Raw genomic sequence first — 23,713 nt, 5'->3', positions numbered from 1 at the left:
ATGCCACAATTTCTCTGTAAATCGGATCAAGGTTGTAGTTATATTCAACCACAGCCAAAGACTGAAAATTGTTGGTCTTTGGCTGTGGTTGAATATAACTACCACCTTGATCCGATTTACAGAGAAATTGTGGCATGTACAAACAAGAGAATTGCATATAAGAGGCGTAGTACCATTTATGACATTCTGCACAACTGCAAAGACGACATAGACATAAGATTGGCTCCAGGGGTATATTCTGTCCCACTAAGGGAGCATAGATTTCAAAGGGACCTGGTGTATATTGGCTCATCGATATGCTCTCTAGATAAACGTATACGCGAACACAAATATGACATTGATCCTAACAGATGCACCACTGCCCTATCTACTTATGCTTCGACCCAGGGCATAAGTGCCGACTTGCATAATGCGCAAATCATTAAACTTTCACACAGAAGGGAACACACATGAACGCTTGAAATTCTGGAAATATATAAAGCAAGGTTACGCAATAACTGCATCAACTATAATGACACAATTAATATTTCTATAGCTTGGAAATTTGTTGTTGAAGGAGAAGTCTCCCACAACTCAATTTAGGGTGTTTCCATCATTTCATGTGTGTCAAGTAATATTGTTTAAATATATTTTTGTTTATCCAATGCTGGATACGCATGCACATAATGAGTTGAATATGTTCCAAATCTTTTAAATCTTAAAGCACAACGGCTTTTCGAATCTTGGAACGTTTAACCTGAAGAAGGACGAAGAATACGGTCGAAAACGTTTGTTTTTTTGAATAAATATTTTACTGGTTACTCAAAGGTTTATAGTGAATCTATTTTAAGTATATCATTCTACTGATTAGTTCCTACATTATATCTTTTTAAATGTGCACTTTAATTATGAACACCCAGTATATAAAAAATAAATTTAAAATAAAAATTTTAATACAGACCTTATCAGAAAGACCTGTAGTTTTGTTCCCTTTGCAGCCTACTGAATAGAAAGCTGGTATGAGGTCTGTAGGGCAGTCAGCAAGATAAGTACAATAAGTCACTGGTGATTCATGGAGATCCATTGGATAAGGATTTTGGAAGCAAGGATAACTAAAAATTATTTATTATAACAAATTAAAGTTTAAATAAGTATTTTGAAAAAGCATATTAAATTCTTTCATTAAACTAATTAATTCATGAATTAAAATTGCTTGATATTAATTATATTTTTAAAAATCTTTAGATACATATTAAGAGTTAATTTTCATACAGAGATGCCAACCTGGAAAGTGAACCATCAATAGCACAGGAACATAAGTTATGGTTGGAGAATGGGGAGTAAATGAGAGAGTAATGTCCCACTACCACACTTCTGATAATGAAGCATCACTCCAATTTTAAAATACAAGTAGCCCTCGGTTTACGCCAGTTCAATTTATGCCGATTCACAATAATGCCTCTGTGCAATTCGCCATTTCAAGGTGTAATTCCCCGATTTTCCCTATGCTAGACTGATTTTCATTTCAGTGTTGATGTATTTACCGAGCCGCGACATTGTATATTCGTTAAAACAAAGATTTTTATTAAATATATTTATTTTTTCTGTTTAATATTATTGGGTATGTATACATTTGCATAAAATTAGTATTAAAATACTAAACGTTTAGGTACCCACAAGTCAAGATATTAAACTTAATAGTCCAATAAATTGCGTCCGAATCCATAGCGCCAATGAATGTATCCCGTATCAGTTCATTCAGGAAAACACCTTACGACGCAATAGCACTTCTGGCGATCACAAATTATTGTTAGTGAGACAAATCTACTTCTCATTAGCCAGACGATATTTATCTCTCCTTAGCCACCTTGAATTTTCCCGCTCAAACTGACCTTATATATGCACTACAGTGACTGGTGGTCGACCAATCAGTGTCTTCACTCGTCTGTAGCTCTACGTCGGGTTAACGTATCCTTTCAACTAAGGAAAGTTTGACGGATGAAGTTTGTGAGTTAGACAATGTTGGGAGCGAAGTGCAAATGTAAAAAGAAGCATCATATTCAACAATATTCCGAAATTCTTAATGAAAGAAATAAAAAATGTAAACAATTAAAGATGGATACTTTTTCCGAAAAATGTAAGAAATTCGAAACAAAAATTTTTAAATAAAAACATTTTACTTTATTTTATGATAAAATACATTTTAAAAATTTATATGTATTTTGTATTATATTGTATTAATAAACAAAATGATTAGCTTATTTTTCACTCATGTAGAATCTAACCCTATACCTCACTGTAAATACGGGTTCGTTTTACGCCGATTCAATTTGCGCCGGCTTTTGTAGGAGTGGAACTGCGGCATAAACCGAGGGCTACCTGTATTCATACACTATCTTAATTTTATTCTAAAATACAGTGGGTGATCGGTTAACGAACAGATTCGATAACGAACAAATCGGATAACGAACACTTTTGCGAAAGATTTTTACGTTCGGACAATGAACACATGATCGGATAACGAACACCGCACAGAACGAACACAAGAAGAAGCGACGTAAAATAATGTATACCGATTGGTCTTCTCTTGTCTTCAGGCAACAATTCGAAACTTTTCGGAGTGTGGGAGATGACGACATCGACGCTCAAGCCGGTATATACCGATCGGATAGTATTCCTCCGAACTTTGAAACTCTCCCTTGTAATTCCAGCCTTTTATTTTTCTGACAAAACAATTCTTTTATGTATTTGCGAGACTGTCGGGTAGGCACAAGTTAAGTTTTGCGTCTGTTTTTTTTTCTTTTCAAAAGGTGAGAGTATAATAGCAAAGGTAGAAAGTGGGCAGAAGATGCCTAATGTTGCTGGGCAGTATGGCGTGAACAGGTCTACAGTAGGCCGCAGTTCAATCTTAATTAGGAAAAATACTGTATAATCAGGAAGACTCAAGCAGCTAAAGGAGTACAGTCGACCCCCCTATAAGATATAGATACGTTCCAATTTATTATGAATAAGATTTCTTACAAGTCGTTCTAATCACAGCCCGACACGTGTCAAGTTTACGGACTACGGCTGATTGAAAGGTTTTCTTCCATAAAATTAATCGATTCTACACTAATTCGACTCAACATTTCCAAAATACGTATATTTTTTCGTAGTTTTATAGGAATCGTAATTATAGGGGGGTCGACTGTAATAAAAGTCACATCTGAGAAATAAAGAACATCGAAGAGTTCATAATGGAACCTGAAACAGATCTGACGACAAAAGAACGTCAAAAACTCTTGAATGAAGAACACCAGGAAACTTGGCGAGATATGTTTTCTTCTGAAAAAAAGGATTACTGCCGATATTTGCTATTAAAGATCTTTTGAAGAAGTGGGAAGATGTCAGAACAACGGTCTTAGAATGGCATCCAAACCAGGTTGAGGCTTGGGGATTTCTACAATTGCAATCCTATTAATTACTTACGAAAAATCCTGAAGAAGAGAGAAAAGCAATCGACATTGGACAGATTCTTTAACCCTTTCAAACGGAAAAAACATGACTAATAAAAACGCAAGACTGTGCATGTATGTATTTTTATTATTATGTATAAATAAACGTATTAAGAAAGTATATATTTTTTATTTTTGGCGGTCTCCAGAACGAATTAATTAAATTCCCATTAAAACCTAAGGTAAATCGATAATCGGTTAACGAACAATTCGGATAGCGAACAAAGTCTTGGAACGGATTATGTTCGTTAACCGATCACCCACTGTAATCTCTAATCTTTTCAAATCATCATCTGAAGAGCTGCTATGTAACTAAATTAAATTCACTTTTTGAGTATTATGGAAAAACATGCTAAACTGTTTGAAAGTGAAATACTAAAAGTTTTAATTTCTCACTATTACCATATAAAATATTTCATAAAGAGAGATGAATATTCAAGTCATTGTACTTCAGACTCCTATAAATACTGCACTATTGCAAATTTATTTTTGATATATTCAGGTTTCAATTCAAAACAAGTTACAGCACTTTTTGTGCTAAACTCAAAATGCTTTACATAATTATTAGGAATTCAGTTTGAAATCAGTCTAGAGAGGTAAAAACAGTATTAACTTTACACAACAACACTACTTATCTAAAACTGGACATTACAGTACGAGATAAAACACCACAATACCCAAGTATAGTGAAGAACACAGAAATAACTATTACATATGTTTTTGGATTCTTCCAGAATTCTGCTTCAAGTTAAATATATTCTATTGTTGGAATGTATCAGCAGAACTTCTGTGGAATTAAATTTTTAAATATGCATGTGCCTTACATGTGTGGAGAGAGCTGCAATGGAACAGGACTTACAAGGAATTATCATAAAGTGCTCACCAAGCTCATGATAATTCATTTCATCCTTTCAGGAGATGCAATTATCATTATGCTCAGCTTTAAAAATTTCAAAGGATTCAAAGACTTTTATATGGTTACATTGTAGGGAAGTGAATAACATGGTGTAGTAAAGATTTGATGTCATTTTCTGATACATATAACAACAAGGTGTTAAAACTTTCTCCTTTCCAAATTACTAAAGGTAATCACATGAAAAAAAATCTTTAATTACTAGAACAAATTAATGAAAACTCTGAACATTTTCGGCCTTCAAAACGTATGTGTGTGACAGGGTCATACAATTATGAATTTTAGTCGTTCTACTGTTTGAATTTGATTTATGTTATAAGTTATTCAAAATTAAAAATTGTTTTTTCAAATACAGTAGAGCATCGATTATCCGACTCAATTGGGGACTGGGGTTGGTCGGATAATTGAAAAGTCGGATAACCGAAAAGTATGAAAAAAATCCATTATTAATGTAGTATATTATTATATCCCATGTAATTACTATATTAGTATATCGCTATTAACCTACTTCGTGTTGAATTTTCCTCCATGTTAAGCCTATCAAATTTTTTTAAAAATAATAATCGTCGCTATTGTATCATTAAAAATTAAAAAATTAAGCCTTGTTTAAATACTGGCTCCCTTTCATGGTCGATCCAGTGTTGCCAGCTAAAACACATAAAAATAATATTAAAGTAGCCAAGACATAGCCAAATATTGTTGCGCCACATCACTGGCGGACATTTGAATTTGCCTACTAGAATGCGGTCGGTTAACCGAGGTGACAGTTAATCGGGGGTCGGATAATCGATGCTCTACTGTAGTATCATTCTAACATTCCAATCTGGAATTCATTAAAAAACCTGATGCAGGCCTTGGTGAAGGCTGAAAATGTTCAGAGTTTTTGATAATTTGGTACTGGTGTGGTCTTATGCCATATTTTGTACATTGTAGTACATATTCTTAGTATTTCTTCCATTTTCTTCCTCTTTGTTCTTGGTTCTTTTGTCTATCACCTTCTAGAAACTTCTTCCCTAACCCTTCCCTGTTCGGGTAGTAATGACCTAATTACAAGACAAAAGAAAGGGCTAAAAGGGGTGGGACAAACTTACTTTTGGCTTAAACATTGGAGAGATAGGATGTGTTGTGAGGACCTCCAAGTTGTTCTGGCATTGACTGGAGAACAAAGGAGACAATAAGCCTAAGCTAGCATTCGAGAGGAGCCCGAAATATATCTCAATATAAGGACGTTTGGAAGCTTATTTAGAGAACCTGATAAAGTTCTACAATCATCAATTCCTACAATTCAGATAGTTAATAATTCAGCAATCACCATCATCACCTCAAGACCGTTGACACTTTTGGTAACCAATCTTTTCTATCACCATATATCCATCTATCCTATTGTCTATCTTTTCTTCCTCTCTTTTTTTAGTATAAGTAGTTTGAAGCATTTAATCATAGTTCTTTTTTGTACTGCATTGAATATTTTCGATTGTTTTTTTTGTCACAAAATTATACTTAACGATTCTGTCTGAGTATCTGCAGAAATTGTATGTAAAAGAACAAAAATGAGAAGTGTCAGAATTTATAAAAGAATCCTGTAAAGAAAATAAACACGGGTAAAGGAAGAACATATGTATGTGTTATATGCTTATCCTCTTGTTGGATTACACTCATTGCGTGCATATTTTACACTGGTAATTAAAGGTTTTGTTTCATGTAAAGGCAATGGAACACTTAGAATGGTCAATATCATTCTGATGTTCTCTGACTCTCCTTTTTAGGGATCTTGTGGTAGATCTGACGCATACCAAATCCCTCCTAAATCTGGCTTCCTCACCAGTACAAGATATAACCCTAACACCCTCTGAATGTTTAAGAGATATTTCTCATTTCTCAGGATTGAATAGATGATTGGGTATGTTTGTAAATAATTTTTACACCTCTGTGCTTTGCAATTTGATTATATACTAAGTATATGATACTATCATAGCTTACCACTACTCTGTATTCCCTACAGCCAGTTTCATTACATTTGTTATTCCCTACTTAATCATGTTTGCTCTGGTAGGCTGTTAACTTATCTAAAAGTTACCAGCTTAGGCTATAATGAAAGCAAGGGCCTTCATCATATCAGTAATGCAAAATAGTTCTGCCTTCATATCTTCCTGCCTGGTGTAGTGTGTATGGGGTCTCTTAATTAGGGTTCAGAACGTGGTCGTTTTGTAGCAAAATGGGTCATTACAGCCCACTAGTATATGTGGAGAACAAAAATCTGGCTTGAATACACTGAGGTTTCAATATTGAAACCAGCATAATAAATGTCAAGGTCTAAATAGTGAAACTCCTTGTCATCTGCCAGCTTCTAGCCAAAGACCATAAGGGTTATCATTCATGAACCTTATATACATGTCCAAGTCTGGTTTAGACTTTCAGATAATGATGTTGTCTATATACCTTTCGTACAAAATTATGTTCATGTTTTTTTTTGTCTATCTATCTATCTATCTATCTATCTATCTTCCAGAAGGCATACAACCATTTTGGAAAGGTCGTCTGACAAGGGGCTCCTCACAGATATCTCCACTTTTGTATATAGATGACTTGTTAAATTGCAAAAAGAAAAAATAACAGGATGTGCATTAGTTCTAAAATCTGGAGGTATAGTGATGGGTCAGCTACCTTATAGAATAACCAATCTCTAATGGGTTAGAAATAGGTTTGAAACTTAATCAATTTAATTTCCAATTTAATGTCCAACACCATAAAGTATCTTTCAGAGGAAACTTGGTGCAAGGAGTCAACTAGACCACTGGAATTGGAGATACACATTTGGAAGGTTACCAGTTTCTAAGTATAAGCTCCTGGACTGCTCTTTCTAATTAAGGGTAAAATTCTTGCTTTCTCAAGCACTGGTCAGAGTTTTTACTGTTTCTGTATCCTGTTTTTACTTTAACAACACCATCTCTATATAAAAGTGGAGGTTTCTGTGGAGAGTTCCTTGTCAGATGACCTTTGCAAAATACCTTATGCCATATGCCTTCTGGAAGATAGGGTTCTCCCATTGTCCCTACCTAACAATTTTCTACAAAAGATATATAGATGACACTATTTGGAAGTAAAGACCAGACTTGGGTATGTTTATATGATGTATTCAGTCCTATGGTTTTTGGCTGGAAGCCGAGTAGATGACAAGGAGGTGCATTATTTAGACTTTAGTATTTATTATGCTGGTTCAAAATTAAATTTAAATTGTTTTGTATTCTCATCTGTAACAATTCTTTTACCCATAGCCAGAGGCATAGCGACCATGGAGCAGTTGGGAGTATACTGTTTCAGGCACATGAATCATGAGAGCGCCAATTTAGAAAGGGTGAAATAAAAACTTGTAAAAACATTTGTAAAAAATTTTTTTTGGATTTAATAATTGATCAACTAACTATTAGATTTGAATCTGTTCAACAATTAGGCCTATGTACACAATTAGGCTTTTTAAGTGCTTATCATCTGCACATCTTGTCACGTCATCTGATAAAAATATTCTGGAAAAATCAGAGTTGTTACAATCTGCATATCCCTCCGGCATTTTGCCTAGTTTTGGACCTCAAACTCTTCAATTTAAACTCAACTTTTGTAGAAAATTGTTAGGTAGTGACAATCTTCCAGAAGGCATATGGCATAAGGCATTTTGCAAAGGTCATTTGACAAGGATCTCGCCACAGAAACCTCCACTTTTATATAGAGATAGTGTTGTAGGAAATATTACTACTACAAAACAACACATATGTAGTAAATATTATTAGGTACTCCATACTTAAATAATTGCATTTTGTTTTATTATTAATTTTGTATTTATTCAATTGAATATCTTATTGTTGAAATGCCTCGAATTTCAAATAAATTGTTATTAAGTAAGATTTTAAATCAATAGATATATGTTTTTAAATTAAATGTTGAAAATAAATTTCATGAGACCTCTTCTGAGGAACAAAGGAGTGCACCTATTCTACTTGCTCCAGGGCACTGAATATGTAGCTATGCCACTGTCCATAGTCCTACTGATCTCATTAAAGGTGTGAAGTGGGTTTTCGTATTCCACCACTGTGTAGTCACTATTAGATGTATCATTTACTTCCATATTCCATGCATGTTAGTACTTATCGATCAATAACCGTTTAGTCTTAGGTTTGAAACTGAACATATGCTGTGAAACTGAACATATGTCCTTCAGTTCCTCCATTCTGTCATAGACATCAAGGCAATGGTTGTAGACCCTCCTAATTAAAGCCATGAAGGCTCCAATCTTGTAGTTAAGCAGGTCATGTGAGGTCCATGGGATAGAGTGAGTTATGCAAAAGTTTCCTGTAAATTTTAATATTATTAGCACCAAACTTGAGCATAATAAGAATAGTGAAGAAGTGTGTTTCACTGCCACTCTCCTGTTTCAATTTCATCTGTAAACTGAAGAAAGTCATTAAAGATGACCAAAAATGTTAGCAATTAACAACTTTTGTGCTTCTTATGAAAAGTTATTCAGTGAGTTCAAAAGTCCATAATTTAGACATGACTTATATAAAAACTACAAAAAATCTGTAGTGGTGCCATCTCTACTTATATACAGGAAAATACAAAAAAAAAATTTCATAAAAAATTAAAACTGCATATAATATACTTTTCAAAATAAAGAAAAGGACTTATGATTTACTAGAATTAAATAAAATTTGTTATATTAAAAACTGCAATTATTAGCAAGGTTGCAGCCGACATTTTCAATGTGAAAACTTGAACATCAGACGTTCAGAGCCGCCTTCCAATAAGCCTAGAAGTTTGACAATGGCATTTGTAACATCAAGCATGATTCCACTGATGTTCTAACTGCAGTTGTCAAACTAATAGTCTTATGGGAAAGCAGAGCTGTATGTCCGATGTACATGTTTCCGTGTTGAAAACTTCAGCCGCAACCTCACTATTATTTTTTTTATATAAGAAATTAACTTTAACAAAAGTATATTTAAAGTTTAAGAATATTAATTATGATTCATGTAATTTAAAACTGCTATTACAAAAATAAAAATACTAATTTAAAATTTAAATACTAATTATTAACATTACATATTTAATAAATCTTAGCATAATCAAAAAATTATTTTTTGCTTACCCAGAGCTTGTAAGATCAACAACAACCAAATCATTGAATAATAAAACCACCACAGCATATGGTTCATGAAATTCTATAAAAATTAAATAATAAATCATATTTTTTAATAAAATTTAAATATTTAATATATAAAGCAGAAAATAAATGTTTTATATAAAAGAAATTTTAAATTTTAATTATTCTGAATCTTTTTCTCAACAATGACAATAATTTGAATTTTACTAGTAGCAAAAGAAAATCAACAACAAAAATCTATTAATTTTATACTAACAATATGTTAGAAATCATATCTGCATATTTAAATATCATTTTTTATTTTATTTCATTTCATTGCTTAAAGCTACTTTCATATGTAATATAAATGCTTAGAATCTTCAACTCCATCATCAAATTCTTTCAAAAATTAAACTACAACATTTTAGACCAGCATATTATGAAAATTAAGAAAAATAAATGATAGAATAAAATATTCAATTTAAAGATAAAAACATTAAATATTCTTATTAAGTCAAATCATTTCAAAAAATATTTTCTTATTTAAAATAATAGTTTCATTTTTATATATTAACTATTTGTCAAGAATCTTATTTACTTCATCTTTTGAAAATCAGTTTTTATTATCTCTTAATTTGATTAATTATGATTCATCATCATCCTTTCTAACTAAATTTATTTAATCGATTTTATAAAACAAAACCCAAATGAAATGGAAACTTGCCTAACAGAAAAAAACTTTAACACAAAGCAATTTTCTATGTTAAATTTTACTATGCACCAGAAACTTTTTGAATACAGAAATGGAAACCAATCTGGATACAAAAAAAATGCAATTTAACCTAAACAAAACAAAAACTTATGTTTTCATTTAAAGACAAAAAAGTAAAATAGGCCTCAGACAATCATCATTACAAAGCATGGTAAACTGTATATTGAGAATGAGTTTACACCTTTTTAGAGAAATGAAGGTTACATGATAAAGGGACATGTAGAAAGCAATCAGTGTATGACTTGATCCAGACATTATGATTTGATTGGCTGTTGAATGTAATGTGGAGCAAGTTGAATATTATGTGGTTGAATTGTAAACAGCCGATATGAAAACTTTGTTATTTAAAGTTACGAACAATGACAACATAGAAGTTTCCATGGCAATAATAGACAATTTACACGTTCAAAGAAAGTATATAAGAATTTAATTGAAACTCACATAAAACAAAGAATAAATTTTCAACAAAATCACAGATATTTATAAAGGAAATATAATTCCACTTTATGAATTCAAAGTATATTTTCAGATCTTTTTATTATTTTGTAACTTATGTGAAGTATCTGAAAAATCATTAACCATAACTTCCTGATTTCCATCTAAAAATAGTGGAATTGGTTGCTTGCCTCTTATTATTCAGTAAAAAAATCCAGAAACTTTTTGGATCACATATCTATAACAACAACTAAATAGTTATTATATAATAACAACTATTTAGTTAGATATTGCCCCTACAGATACAAGATCTATATTAATATCAATTTTCAATGAAATTAACCAAGGAAGATAAATAGAGAGATGAAGGCCTGAAAGATATAATGAATCTTCCCTACAAATAAATATAAAAAGAATCATCACAATTGCAGAAAAAATGGCAAATCAGTAAACTTACACAACACTGACCTGGATTTAAAACTGTACACAAAATGCAGACACTATCACATAGTCAAGCTCAGAAGCTCTGCTGTAGTCATCCTAATGATCTTAGCTGGGTTTATGTTGACAGAACTCAAACTGTTAGCTGACTCATTAATGTTTCTTTGGAGAAACCAAAAAGTTTGTTATTGTCATAGATCATACATTGTAAAAACTACAGAAAGACTATTTGAAGAGACAACACTTATAGAAAATGTCATATCATGCTTGAAATTATACAACACACCACATTTAAGTTGTAAGCTTTTAACACAAAATGATTACTTACATTGACATAAACAGAGAGTGAATATAATATATCAAAAGCTTGTCCGCAAACAAATTATTATACATCCAACAACCGTAACTCACATGATTATAAAAAACAAAAAGTTATGCTATGACCATGCTATAATCACAAACAAAATAATTCATCACAACAGACCCAGACATCACCTTCATTGACAAATAAAACAAAACCACATACATCAAAGACATAGCAAAAACCACTCATAAAATACAAAATACATACACTGAAAAAATTATGATAGTAATTGTTGTATTTTGAAAGTTTACAGTAATTCTCCCTCTCTATATAATGACCTTCAAAGCCTCATTTAGAAACAGACTGTTGATTTTATTGTATATCAGTTCTTTACAACAAATAGGATTGACTCAAACCTATGGTGTTTAATGATAATATTTTAATAATAAAATGATATTATATAGTAACTTAATTCTTAAAGTATCTACTTTTCCAATATTTGAATAAAGAATAAATTTTAATCTCTTATTTTGACTTCTTTAACCAATCAAATGTTCAAAAATATTAGCCTATTCCCTATTCAACACTGTTTGGAGAAAGGTGTAGCAGTCAAAACTAAACCAAATTTTGTTTGCTGATGTTTCTTGACATTCAGAAGAGATTTCTGTAGCAATAAAATTCAGTAGCAAAACTAACACTTGAGACACTACAAAAAAAAAAATTCATTTTACTGCAGATCAGCAGCAGCAGTCATGACCATGCCTGATTGCACCTTTTTCTCGTAAATGGTGTAACAAAAATAATGATAGTGCTTGAGTGAACTTCAAGAATTGCACAATTTAAAAATTTCACTGAGATTCTGAGATTTTTGCCACTTGCATCATAACAAATCTCTTAGTGGTAAAATTTGGAATTAAATTTTTTCTGTGTGGAAATATTTTCTGCATGTCTAGAAATGTCAGCATGCAAACTTTTAGTTTGGATTGCTACATACCCCTCTAAACCCACATTTCTCAACCAGTGGTCTGTGGATCTCACAACTCTGCAAGGATCTGCAGTTCATTGTGTGGGGATTTTAGAGATCTGTGACATGAGAAATGATGAGAACCACAGCTCTAAACAGTGTTAAATAGGAGTACTTTAATCATGATCACTCTGTACATTTCAGGTTTGAAATAAAGTTAATAAAATTTGTTATTGCTCTAAAATATTTCAGAAAATTTACTTGAAAGATATTAAATTGAAATTAATAAAAACACATAGTAAAAAAATATATATTTTAGTTTTTGTATTTTAAAAATTATCAAAAACTAATTACAAGTTATTATAGATATAACTAGGACATCGTATGACTTTGTTGTTTAGCAATAGAATTGAGGTGGAGCTAGAAAAAAAAGAAGCAATTCCTGCACCTGTTAGGCATAGAAGAGGCAATCCTCATACATGCTGGCCTTGGGAGACACGATCCTTGCACTTGTCAACATGGACAGGCAATTCAAAAAAAGCAATAGTCATTGATTGCTTTCTTCTTATGTTTTGTTCATTTTTTGCACCTATTTTCAGGCACACACAATGCTGTTTTCATTTTTCATCTCTAGGAAGTATGGACATTGTCACTTTCATTCCACTGTATATCAAAAACAAGGTCAAGAACCACTATTTTTTATATTTAAATGGATCATTATTATATTTTTCAATCCTTCATTGTAATAGAAAATGCAAAATTTATCAAAATTGGCCCATTAAATTTTGAAAACAAACTAAATTTTATAAACACATAGAAAGCATGCTAGCTACTGCAAAACATCACACGACAAAGTCATGCAATTTGTGCAATATCACTTTGTCACACACACTCATGCTACAACCTTATATCTCAAAAATAAAGTCATGGACCTCCATTTTTTTTATTAGAATTTTGGTTTCTTCATCATAATTAATGGAAAATGGCAACGTTTAATCAAAATCGATCAAACAGATTTTGAGAATAAATACAATTCCGTAAGCCACATATAAGAAACTTCACTAATGCTCTGCCTCAATTAGTTAAGAACTAATTGCATCTGAAAATAATTTGTTAATTTTTAGTTTTATTTATTGCATGAGTATAATTGATATCATACTTCTTTACATGAAGTATTCATTATAATTAATACTTGTGTTCAATTATATAAACGTTTTTGAAAAATTTAAACTTTTGTAATAATTGTATATAACTGTACTAAAAGTTCAGTTTCTAAATTCATATGTTTAGAATAATTACCAGTAGTAAATCATAACATTTCAGAAGTGTAATAAGAGATTATTTATGTGCACAAAAACCAAAATCAACAATTAATAAAAGAGTGACATTAGTTGTAAAATATGTAATTACTGACAACTGTGACGCCCAGAAATAGCACAGCAAGAAAAAAAAATTTGTTAAGTTAAACCTTAAACCAGTGTTTCTCAACCTCTAACGAATCGTTGCCCCCTTCAATAAAACCATTACCTATTATCGCCCCCTTCCCTTCACTTCAAAATTCCAATGCCGAGGACCAAGACTAACGCCAAATTTGTACTGCATTGAATAGACTATTCACTAGTATAATGTTATTTGTTTAATTATTGTACAATATAATGAATAAAATATCTAATTATTCTTAATACAATGTTTTACTATATTGCCCAGAAAATTGTTTTTCGCCCCCAAAATATAAATTGTTACTAATTGCCCCCTCAACATGGAAAAATGCCCACATGGAAATGATATCACCCATATCACCCCCGTTGAGAAACTGATTTAAACCATCAAGAAAACAAATTACATAAGTGTTGAGTCGGCGACACTGGACTTTGACATTCATGAAGAATAGCAAGAAAAACAAAATTTTAGATAAAGAAAATTAAACAGAAAAATATTTAAAACTTAAAACACAGTTTAGAAAGTAAAACGAAACTAGAAAAATATTAGAATAAGCGTGGGTGTCATAGTCATCGACAAAATGTGATCAGAGTCTAAGAGATGGTGTCGAATAGACCATCTCTAGCTGACCTTTCCCACGCCCTGAATGGAGCTCCATTTAAACCTGGAGACAGGTGTGACACCAATTGAGAAGCAAGGAGAAAAAGGTCTAGCCAATAAGCAATAAACTAGTTCAAAAAGGACAGAAGGGTTTCATCCTCTCCAGATCATCGGGTGCACGCAATGTCCCCAGTTCCTTGTGAATCCTTTGGCATTTTGTGTGATTAATTTCAACACCAACAAAGACCAACTAGCCAACAACCTGGGACTCCGCCAACATGAAAAGAGAAAGGAAAGAACTTTTGAAGACAACGTGAACCAAACCCCAGACTTCCAGACACTGACCTAATTATGTAAGAATTGTCACCTAAATAAACAGTTTCTTTGTGAAACACTTATCTCTTTCTGCCTCCTTAAAACTGCCACCCACATAAAAATTGACCTTAGTCCATCCCGACAGTAGGAAATAAACTCCCCCCCTAATAGACAATCTTACAAAACCACAGCTTGAATTAGATTTAATTAAACAAAAAACAAATGTTTTCCTCTATTTTTAACAATCATCATCAGGTTTAGAACTAATAGAATGCATGTTTTGTAATAGAGTGACATTAGTTGTTTTTATTAGTCTGAAATATATTACACTTGTGGGGGCACCAGAAAAAAGAAAAAAAAAAAATAATAATAATAATAATAATAATAAAGTCACTGCGAGAGTTTTTCTACAAGAAACAAGAAACATCACAGTTACATAAAGCAGTAACTCTAGCAGACTCAAATAACACACCATTAAACTTACACTCACAACATACAGACATGACACAACATATAAAAAGCATAGACAACATTAAGCAATTATGGGCTCAAAAGGCTCTCCATGGCAGGCATCCTTACGACCTGGCCCAGGATTTTGTTGACAAAACTGCGTCAAACAGCTGGTTAGATCGGGGATGCCTCTTTGGGGAGACGGAAGGATTCATGATTGCCATACAGGATCAGGTCATAAATACTAAAAACTACAGAAAACACATACTCAAAGATACAACACTCACAAATGACACATGCAGAAAATGTCACATCATGCCAGAAACTATACAACACATCACTTCTGGTTGCAAGCTCTTGGCACAGACAGATTACTTACATAGACACAATCAAGTAGCAAATATAATACACCAAGAGCTTGCAAAGAAACACAAATTGGCAGACATCCACGAACCATACTACAAGTATATTCCACAGACAGTATTGGAAAATAACACGCACAAAATGTATTACGACAGAGCCATAATCACAGATAAAACAATTTACCACAACAGACCAGACATCACACTCATTGACAAACACAATAAAATCACATACATTATAGACATAGCCATTCCAAACACTCACAATGTACAAAACACATGCACTGAAAAAATTAGCAAGTACACAGAACTCGCCCAGGAAATCAGGCATCTGTGGAGGATGGATAGGGTGCTTATTGTACCTGTTGTTCTCTCCTGTACAGGTGTGATACCACACACGCTACACAAAAGCCTGGGAACATTACAATTGAGTAGAAATACATACATCACACTACAGAAGGCCACTATATTAAATACATGCCATATTGTTAGGAAATTCCTTAATACAGACACTGACACCGACACACACATTTAATTTTAGTTTTGTTTTGGTTGCTATGCCTTGACTCAGGTCTGGCATAGTACACAGCCACCGGTGTGTACCGAGTATAACCCACTAAACCCAACACATAATAATAATAATCACAACTTATTGCTCTTTCTTTGGTCCAATGCTGTTGTACACAATGCTGATGCAGGCTGGATCGAGGAGGAGAACAGAAACTTGCATAACATACCAACTATGCTCTGTGCTGAAATAAACATACACGACATTCGCTACACTGTTAACAGAACACACAATTGGAAGAAACCTGGTGTAGACAACATTCACAATTTCTGGTACAAAAAATTTACATCACTGCATCAGGAACTAGCCAAACATCTGACACACATCATCATCAATCCACAAGACATACCAAAATTTCTTACTCAGGGCATCACCTACATGAAAACACTACCACCACAGACCCCACACAACACAGACCAATTACATGTCTTCCAACACTCTACAAATTATTGACATCCTGTATCACAAACAAAATATACAAACATGTTGAAGAACACGACATTCTTACAGAACAACAAAAAGGTTGCCGTAGAAATCGCAGGGGATGCAAAGAACAGTTACTCACAGATTCAGTCATTCTACGGCAAGCACACAAACAACACAGAAACATACACATGGCATATATAGACTACAGAAAAGCATTCGACAGTGTTCCACACAGTTGGCTGCTACATAGTCTACACATGTACAAAATACATCCACCACTCATTGCATTCTTCCAAAATGCTATGCAGCACTTGAGAACAACACTACATCTAAGGTTAGTAACACTCCCATACAAACAAACGAAATATGGCTACAATATCAGACATGAAAAAAACAACACAGTTTACGCTGTCACATCTCATGTACATAAACGACATAAAACTTTATGCATCCACACAAAAACAACTTCAGCAGCTCCTACAAATCACACATCCATACACCAAAGACAAACAAATGTAGTTTGGCTTAGACAAATGCAAAACACTTCACACAGAAAAAGGAATCCTGAAGAAAGAAGATTTTGCCTTTGGAAATGGAGATGTTATTGAATCCATGAAAGAGGGAGAGTTTTACATGTATTTAGGATTCGAACAGGCCAAACTAACAGAACATACACAAATAAAGCAAAGATTAATTAAAGAATACCAAAGTAGGTTAAACGCTATCCTCAGAACACAGTTAAATGCAAAACACACAGTTAAAGCAATAAACACATATGTCATCCCAGTACTCACATACTCTTTTGGAGTTATACATTGGACTCACACAGGTCTTGAGCAACTCCAAAAGAAAACAACAACACTTACTAAGCATAAACAACAACACTTACTAAGCATAAACAACATCATCCTAAATCCACCACAGAAAGATTAACCCTTCCACGTAAAGATGGCAGATGTGGCCTGATTGACATAGTTAACCTTCACTATAAGCAAATACAGTCACTGCGAGAGTTTTTCTACAGGAAACAAGAAACATCACAGTTACATAAAGCAGTAACTCTAGCAGACTCAAATAACACACCATTAAATTTACACTCACATCATACAGACNATTGCAAACCAGAAAAGGACCTTATTAGAAGTAGTAAGGAAAAGAATTGTGAGATATCTGGGTCATGTTATGCGACACAACAGCCTACAAAAACTATTACTAGAGGGAATGATAGAAGGGCAAAGAGGTAGAGGTAGGCCAAGAAAGAACTGGTTCAGCAACATCAGGAATTGGACATACTTAACGTATGAAGAGTGCTCAAGAGAAGCACAAGATAGGTCATGGTGGCATGAAATGGTTGTCAACCTCCTGACAGGAGAAGACACACAAAGAAAGAATCAAGTAGCAAATATAATACAACAAAAGCTTGCAAAGAAACACAACTTGGTAGACATTCACAAACCATACTACAAGTATATTCCACAGACAGTATTGAAAAACAACACGCACAAACTGTACTATGACAGAGCCATAATCACAGATAAAACAATTTATCACAACAGACCAGACATCACACTCATTGACAAGCACAACAAAATCACATACATTATAGACATAGCCATTCCAAACACTCACAATGTACAAAACACATGCACTGAAAAAATCAGCAAGTACACAGAACTCACTCAGGAAATAAGGCATCTGTGGAGGATGGATAGGGTGCTTATTGTACCTGTCGTTCTCTCCCTGTACAGGTGTGATACCCCACACACTACACAAAAGCCTGGGAACATTACAATTAAGTAGAAATACATACATCACACTACAGAAGGCCACTATATTGAATACATGCGATATTCTTAGGAAATTCCTGAATACAGACACACACACTGACACACTTATTTAATTTTAGTTTTGTTTTGGTTGCTATGCCTTGACTTTGGTCCGGCATAGTACACAGCCACCGGTGTGAACCGAGTGTAACTCACAAAACCCAACATAATAATAATAAAAAAGGGAAGATTTGAAAAGAAAATTGTAAAATTTGTTATGTTAAACTGTCAAGAAAAGAAGTTATATAAGTATCGAGTCTGCAACACCTGACTTTGACATTGTCGATCAAAGAATAGTGGAAAAACAAAAGTTTAGAATAAAAGAAAATTAAAAAATGAAATATTTAAAACTTAAGATGCAATAAAGTAAAACAAAATGAAAATGTAATAGAATGGGTGTAGATGTCATAGTCATCAATTAAATATGATCAGAGTCTAAGAGACGGTGTCAGATAAACCATCCCTAGCTGACCTTTCCTGAGACCTAAACGAATCTCCATTTATACCTAGAGACAGGCGAGAGACCAATTGGGAAGCAAAGAAGGAAAGAACTGGCCAATTAGCAATGAACTGATCCAAAAAAGCTTATAAAACCTCAGTTATCAAGGACAAAAGAGACTTCCTCTCGAGTACACCTGTTGTGATTGTCGCTCTCTTCTTTTTGTGCCTCCAATTCAGTACTATCTTGTGTTACTTTCTACTTCAAACACTAACTCACCATTGCCCTGAGGCTCCACCACTGCAAGATGAAAATAAAACCATCAGAGACATACAACTGCCAGGACAGCAACATCTGGGACCTTATCAATCAGTTGTAACATTAAAATTAAATCTTTGCCATGAAAATGTGATGTCATTAAATAAAAAGATGGTATAATTTGGTTGACCGTATTATAGTCTTTTTTAACTAATCGTTATATAAATGTTACCTATGTTTTTAATGTGTTTGTAAGCCTTTATTTATCGAATTGTAATTTGTGAATAATTTCTGGTTGGTTATAAAAATATGCATTCCAACCTGCAAGTTGAATTGTAATTGTTAATACCTCTGGTGTTCCAATATAGAAGCAAAGAATGGTTAATACTAATGCTGATTCTATAATAAGAACTAAATAATTTTCCTTTGTATTATTTAAAGGTTACTATATCTTGTAGTACTATATAATAAGTACGATGCTGTGATAATGTTCTATTGTATTTATACTATAAGATTTTTGGAAAGTGTGTATCAGTGTTTTAAGTTTTTCTGTATGCTCTTATATCACTGAAGAGGGGCTAAAGCACTGCATTGGCCCAAAATAAATTTGTTGTAAAAAGTATTTTAAAACTTGCCACAATAAAGCCTTTTGTCACCTAACTTGAATACTGTTGTGAGAAAAATCTACCTAATAATAGGATTAAAGTGATTTAGAAGATATCATTATCATAAATAATTATTATATGATTAATTTATATTTTATAACAGTTCATTTTCAAGATGAGTTAGAAAAAAGACAGTTAAATCTAATATGCAGCTATTAAAGAATTTTTTTTATTGAAATTTATCAGTTTATATATACATGTATTTTTAATTCATAAAATATATTTTGTAATAGAAAATTTCAATTTTTAATTTTATAATGTATCCCTAATTATAAAGAAATCTTGCATATCCATCTTCATCTATAACAGAATTTATGATGGAAAATCAGCAATTAGGTTACTAACACTTAAAATAAAAACCAAACTTTCTAATAGAACAATTACTTTCAACAAAAACCCTATAAACTTTTGGATGCTTGTTCGCAGACGGTAAAACATTGCAACATGGTATACAAAAATTTGTTGATTACTGACAGAATCACTACTGTAGTGTATATAATGATGAACCAGAACATTAAAACTGTGTGCAAATATGTGTACCCACAGTAAAAGTATGGCATGTATCATTGTCAAAGCAGATAAATAAAACCTTGGTCGGCAATTTCATAGTCAGTATTTCATTTTGCTACAAGATAGGGAGAAGAAATTTATCAGAGTTTGACAAAGGCAAATCATTATGACATGACATGTAGATAAGAGCATCTCAGAAACAGCAACACTGGTAGGCTGTTCACATTATGCAGTAGTTAGTACAGTGGAACCTCGGTTAAGGAACTTAATCCATTTCCTTACTCATTTCATGACACTGTTTATTTGTGGCTGTACGCCTTTTTTTATTCTGTATAGTTTAAAGTTTAATTTATATTCTATTTCTATGAATTTATTCTTCCTTCCAATTTTCTTTGTTCCTTTGTCTCAAACTTCCAGGAAATGTTACTTACCCCTAGCCTACCAGGAGGTAGGGGAGAAATAATAGAAAGCATCGAGTCTGGAGGGAAAAAGAGACACATTCCAGTGGACATTCTTAGGCCGGACATGAAAGGCAACGGACTTGTGGCAGCAAGGCTCAGAAGTAAAATCCGACAAGTGCTGTAAAAAAGGAGACTGTAGAGAATGGATCAAGGAGTCGACTGATAGATCTGAAAAAGAACCCTCAGAAAGCTGATCTGCAAGAGAATAAAACATTTGTGACTCGGAAGTCGAGTCAAAGAATTACTTGGAGTACTCGCCGATAAATTGGGTACCCCTATCCTATAACTCTTCTTACTTCCCTTTCTTTCTATCCTCTTTCTATTAGATTTAAGTTCCATTGAGATTTGCATGTGTTAGTTAAGTGTTATTGTTGGGTGGTAGTTGTAATGGGAGTTAACTACATGAGTTACTGTTATGATACAATCACTGAGTATAATTGGAAGTATGTAAAGGAACAGCGGGAATCCATAAAGAATTTGTAGATATTGATTTATCATGAAATTAAATTCTTTTTAATTGATTAACACACGTGTTTTTTTCTTTTCGCATTATATCTCTTACACATTAACCGGATTGCTCATTAACCAAAGCAATTTATCCTATACAAATTAATGTAAATACAATTTATCCATTCTAGCCTATAGAATTTTTGTAATTTTATTTGTAAAATTGGCTCTCTTTGATAAAAACATAGGAAAACATAGTATCTATCATTAAAGCAACAAATATGTAAACTTTTTTTTTAATAAAATAGCACTGTACATATCTTCGTTTGTTGTACTTGGTAGCAGAGGAGTGGAGATATATGGAGCTTAGTGTTTGGAAGGGGAATCCCCCCTTTATAAAAATATTGGGTAGCACTACATCAGGAGATTCTCGAGTCGAGATCTCTTTTGATGAGGAACAAGAGTGTTGGTCTGAAGTTGATTGTGTTACTCTTTTAAATCAAAATTTTTCTAAAATGTGATATTGCATTGTCATTCATTAAATTAATGGACCTATTACCCACAACTTTGTTAGGGTGGTGCTTCTCAATAAATTCCATTTTCTGCAAATTTCCTTGAGCTCAGCATTAGTGATTTCTTCCCTAACCTTCTCTTCCTCTGACAAATGCTCTTATTACAAGACTTTCACCTGTTCTTCCTGCAAGGCAATCAGCTCTTCTGTGATTAGTTCAGTTTGATGATCCTTTATCAACTCCTCAATGTCTGCATCATTAATTTCTAATCCCAAACTCTTGCCAATGGACATGATTTCATGCACTACATCAGAGAGCTCTCTGATTCAAATCCCTGAAAGTTTCGCTCTGGGACACAAGTTGGTCAAAGTTTCCTCCAGGCTGATTGCAAAGTGTGGTGCAAGACCTCACTCCAGGCTTTGTCAATACAGTTGATACAATGCAGCATGTTAAAATGCACCTTCCAAAAAGCTTTAAGGGTTAAGTCGGTATCATTGGTAACCTGGAAACACCTGGTGAACAGAGTCTTGGTGTACAGCTTTTTAAAATTGGAAATTACTTGCTGATCCATTGGTTGCAGTAATGGAGTTGTGTTGGGTGGAAAGAATTTTACCTTGATGAAGTCATGCCAATTATACAGGTCTTCCTCCAAACTTGGTGAATGTACTGGTGCATTATCTGTTAAGAGAAGACATCTAAGAGGAAGATGCATTTGTTGAAGATAATTTTTGACAGTTGGAGCAAACACTTCTGTGAGCCAATCCATGAATAAGGTCTGAGTTACTTATGTCTTGCTATTTGCCTTCTATTGTATAGACAGTTGGTCTTTATCATATTATTGCTCTTAAAAGCATGGGGAATTTCAGCATTGTAGACTAAAAGTGGCTTGATTTTGAGGTCACCACTTGCATTAGTGCAAAATAAAAGGGTAAGCCTATCCTTCATGGACTTATGTCCAGGTAGTACTTTCTCTTCTTGGGTTATGTACATTCATCTAGGCATTTTTTTCCAAAAAGATCTTATTGCAATTAAACATTTGATTTGAGATGTATCCTTCACTTTTTACAAACTGCAAATTCATCCACAAATGCTTTTGATGTTTTTTTCATCTAATCTTGAAGCCTTCCCATGCCTTATGACACTGTGAATGCCACTTTGTTGTCAAAACATTATCAAACCACCCTTGGCTTGCTTTAAAGTTTTGTTCATCTGCACTTGTACTGAGTGTCTGGATCAACAAATCACAATGTAAATGTTTAACCTTTTCACAAATTATACCTTCACTAACACTATCTCCAGCAAGTTGCTTTTTATTGATCCATAATTGCATCAGGTTTTCAACTTCATCTATAACTTTAAATCTTTGTTTTGCTATTGCATTCACTCCTGTAACCTTAAATGCTTTTTTGTTTTTTTAATAATTGTAGAGACAAGAATATAACGTGGCAAAATTGACTTACAAAAAAACGTGTCTCGGAAATTCAGTTCGGGATGAGACTTTGCAGGTTAGTATCAATAGTATACCTCAAGGGTGTCCACCCAGAAGAATTGTAAAACGTACTAGCCAGAAGATTCTGAGAAAAAGGGCTCTAAAGTTTTAAGCGCAGCTCATATACTGATCGATTTTACACTATGGCAGCACAGTGAAATGGCTGAGTCTGTAGCGAACTCACTTGCCACGCGGGGAATCTAGGTTCAATCCTACCTTTGACAAACTTTTTTTTTTTAATTATTTTAAAAATTGTAACAACTTTTAAATAAAGTTAATGACCTAAAAATATTATCAATTAAATCATAAATAATTTTATTTTATTTATAAAATGACTGTTATAGCTAATTAAAATGTGAATTAAAAATAATATTTTATTTTTAAAAAGTTGAATAATTTCAAATGCATTTTTAATGGAGGTAAATTAAAACTTTAATTACTATTGTCATTAAAAAGTTATTACAAATTTTAAGATATTATAAGCTGTGGAGAGGTTAAAAATATTCGTT

General features: G+C 33.0%; 1 protein-coding gene across 3 annotated transcripts in view; it reads right to left on the bottom strand.

Annotated features, from left to right (window-relative positions):
- The window catches only part of LOC111641238 (syntaxin-binding protein 5-like), a 122,990-nt gene that overhangs the window by 91,635 nt on the left and 7,642 nt on the right, over window positions 1–23,713 (bottom strand). For all 3 annotated transcript variants that reach the window (XM_023387374.1, XM_023387375.1, XM_023387376.1), the window contains exons 2-3: window positions 9,527–9,599; window positions 941–1,091 (exon numbers count right to left, since the gene is read on the bottom strand). In XM_023387374.1, coding sequence (XP_023243142.1) covers window positions 941–1,063 — 123 coding nt within the window. In that variant the 5' untranslated portion in view covers window positions 1,064–1,091; window positions 9,527–9,599. The remainder of the gene's footprint in view (window positions 1–940; window positions 1,092–9,526; window positions 9,600–23,713) is intronic.

This window comes from Centruroides sculpturatus, unplaced genomic scaffold (assembly GCF_000671375.1).
Source record: "Centruroides sculpturatus isolate CEXI.00-Female unplaced genomic scaffold, Cexi_2.0 scaffold1487, whole genome shotgun sequence".
NCBI classification, from domain to species: Eukaryota; Metazoa; Arthropoda; class Arachnida; order Scorpiones; family Buthidae; genus Centruroides; species Centruroides sculpturatus.
The sequence above is the reverse complement of the archived record's forward strand: the minus strand, read 5'-3'. Positions and strand labels throughout refer to the sequence as shown.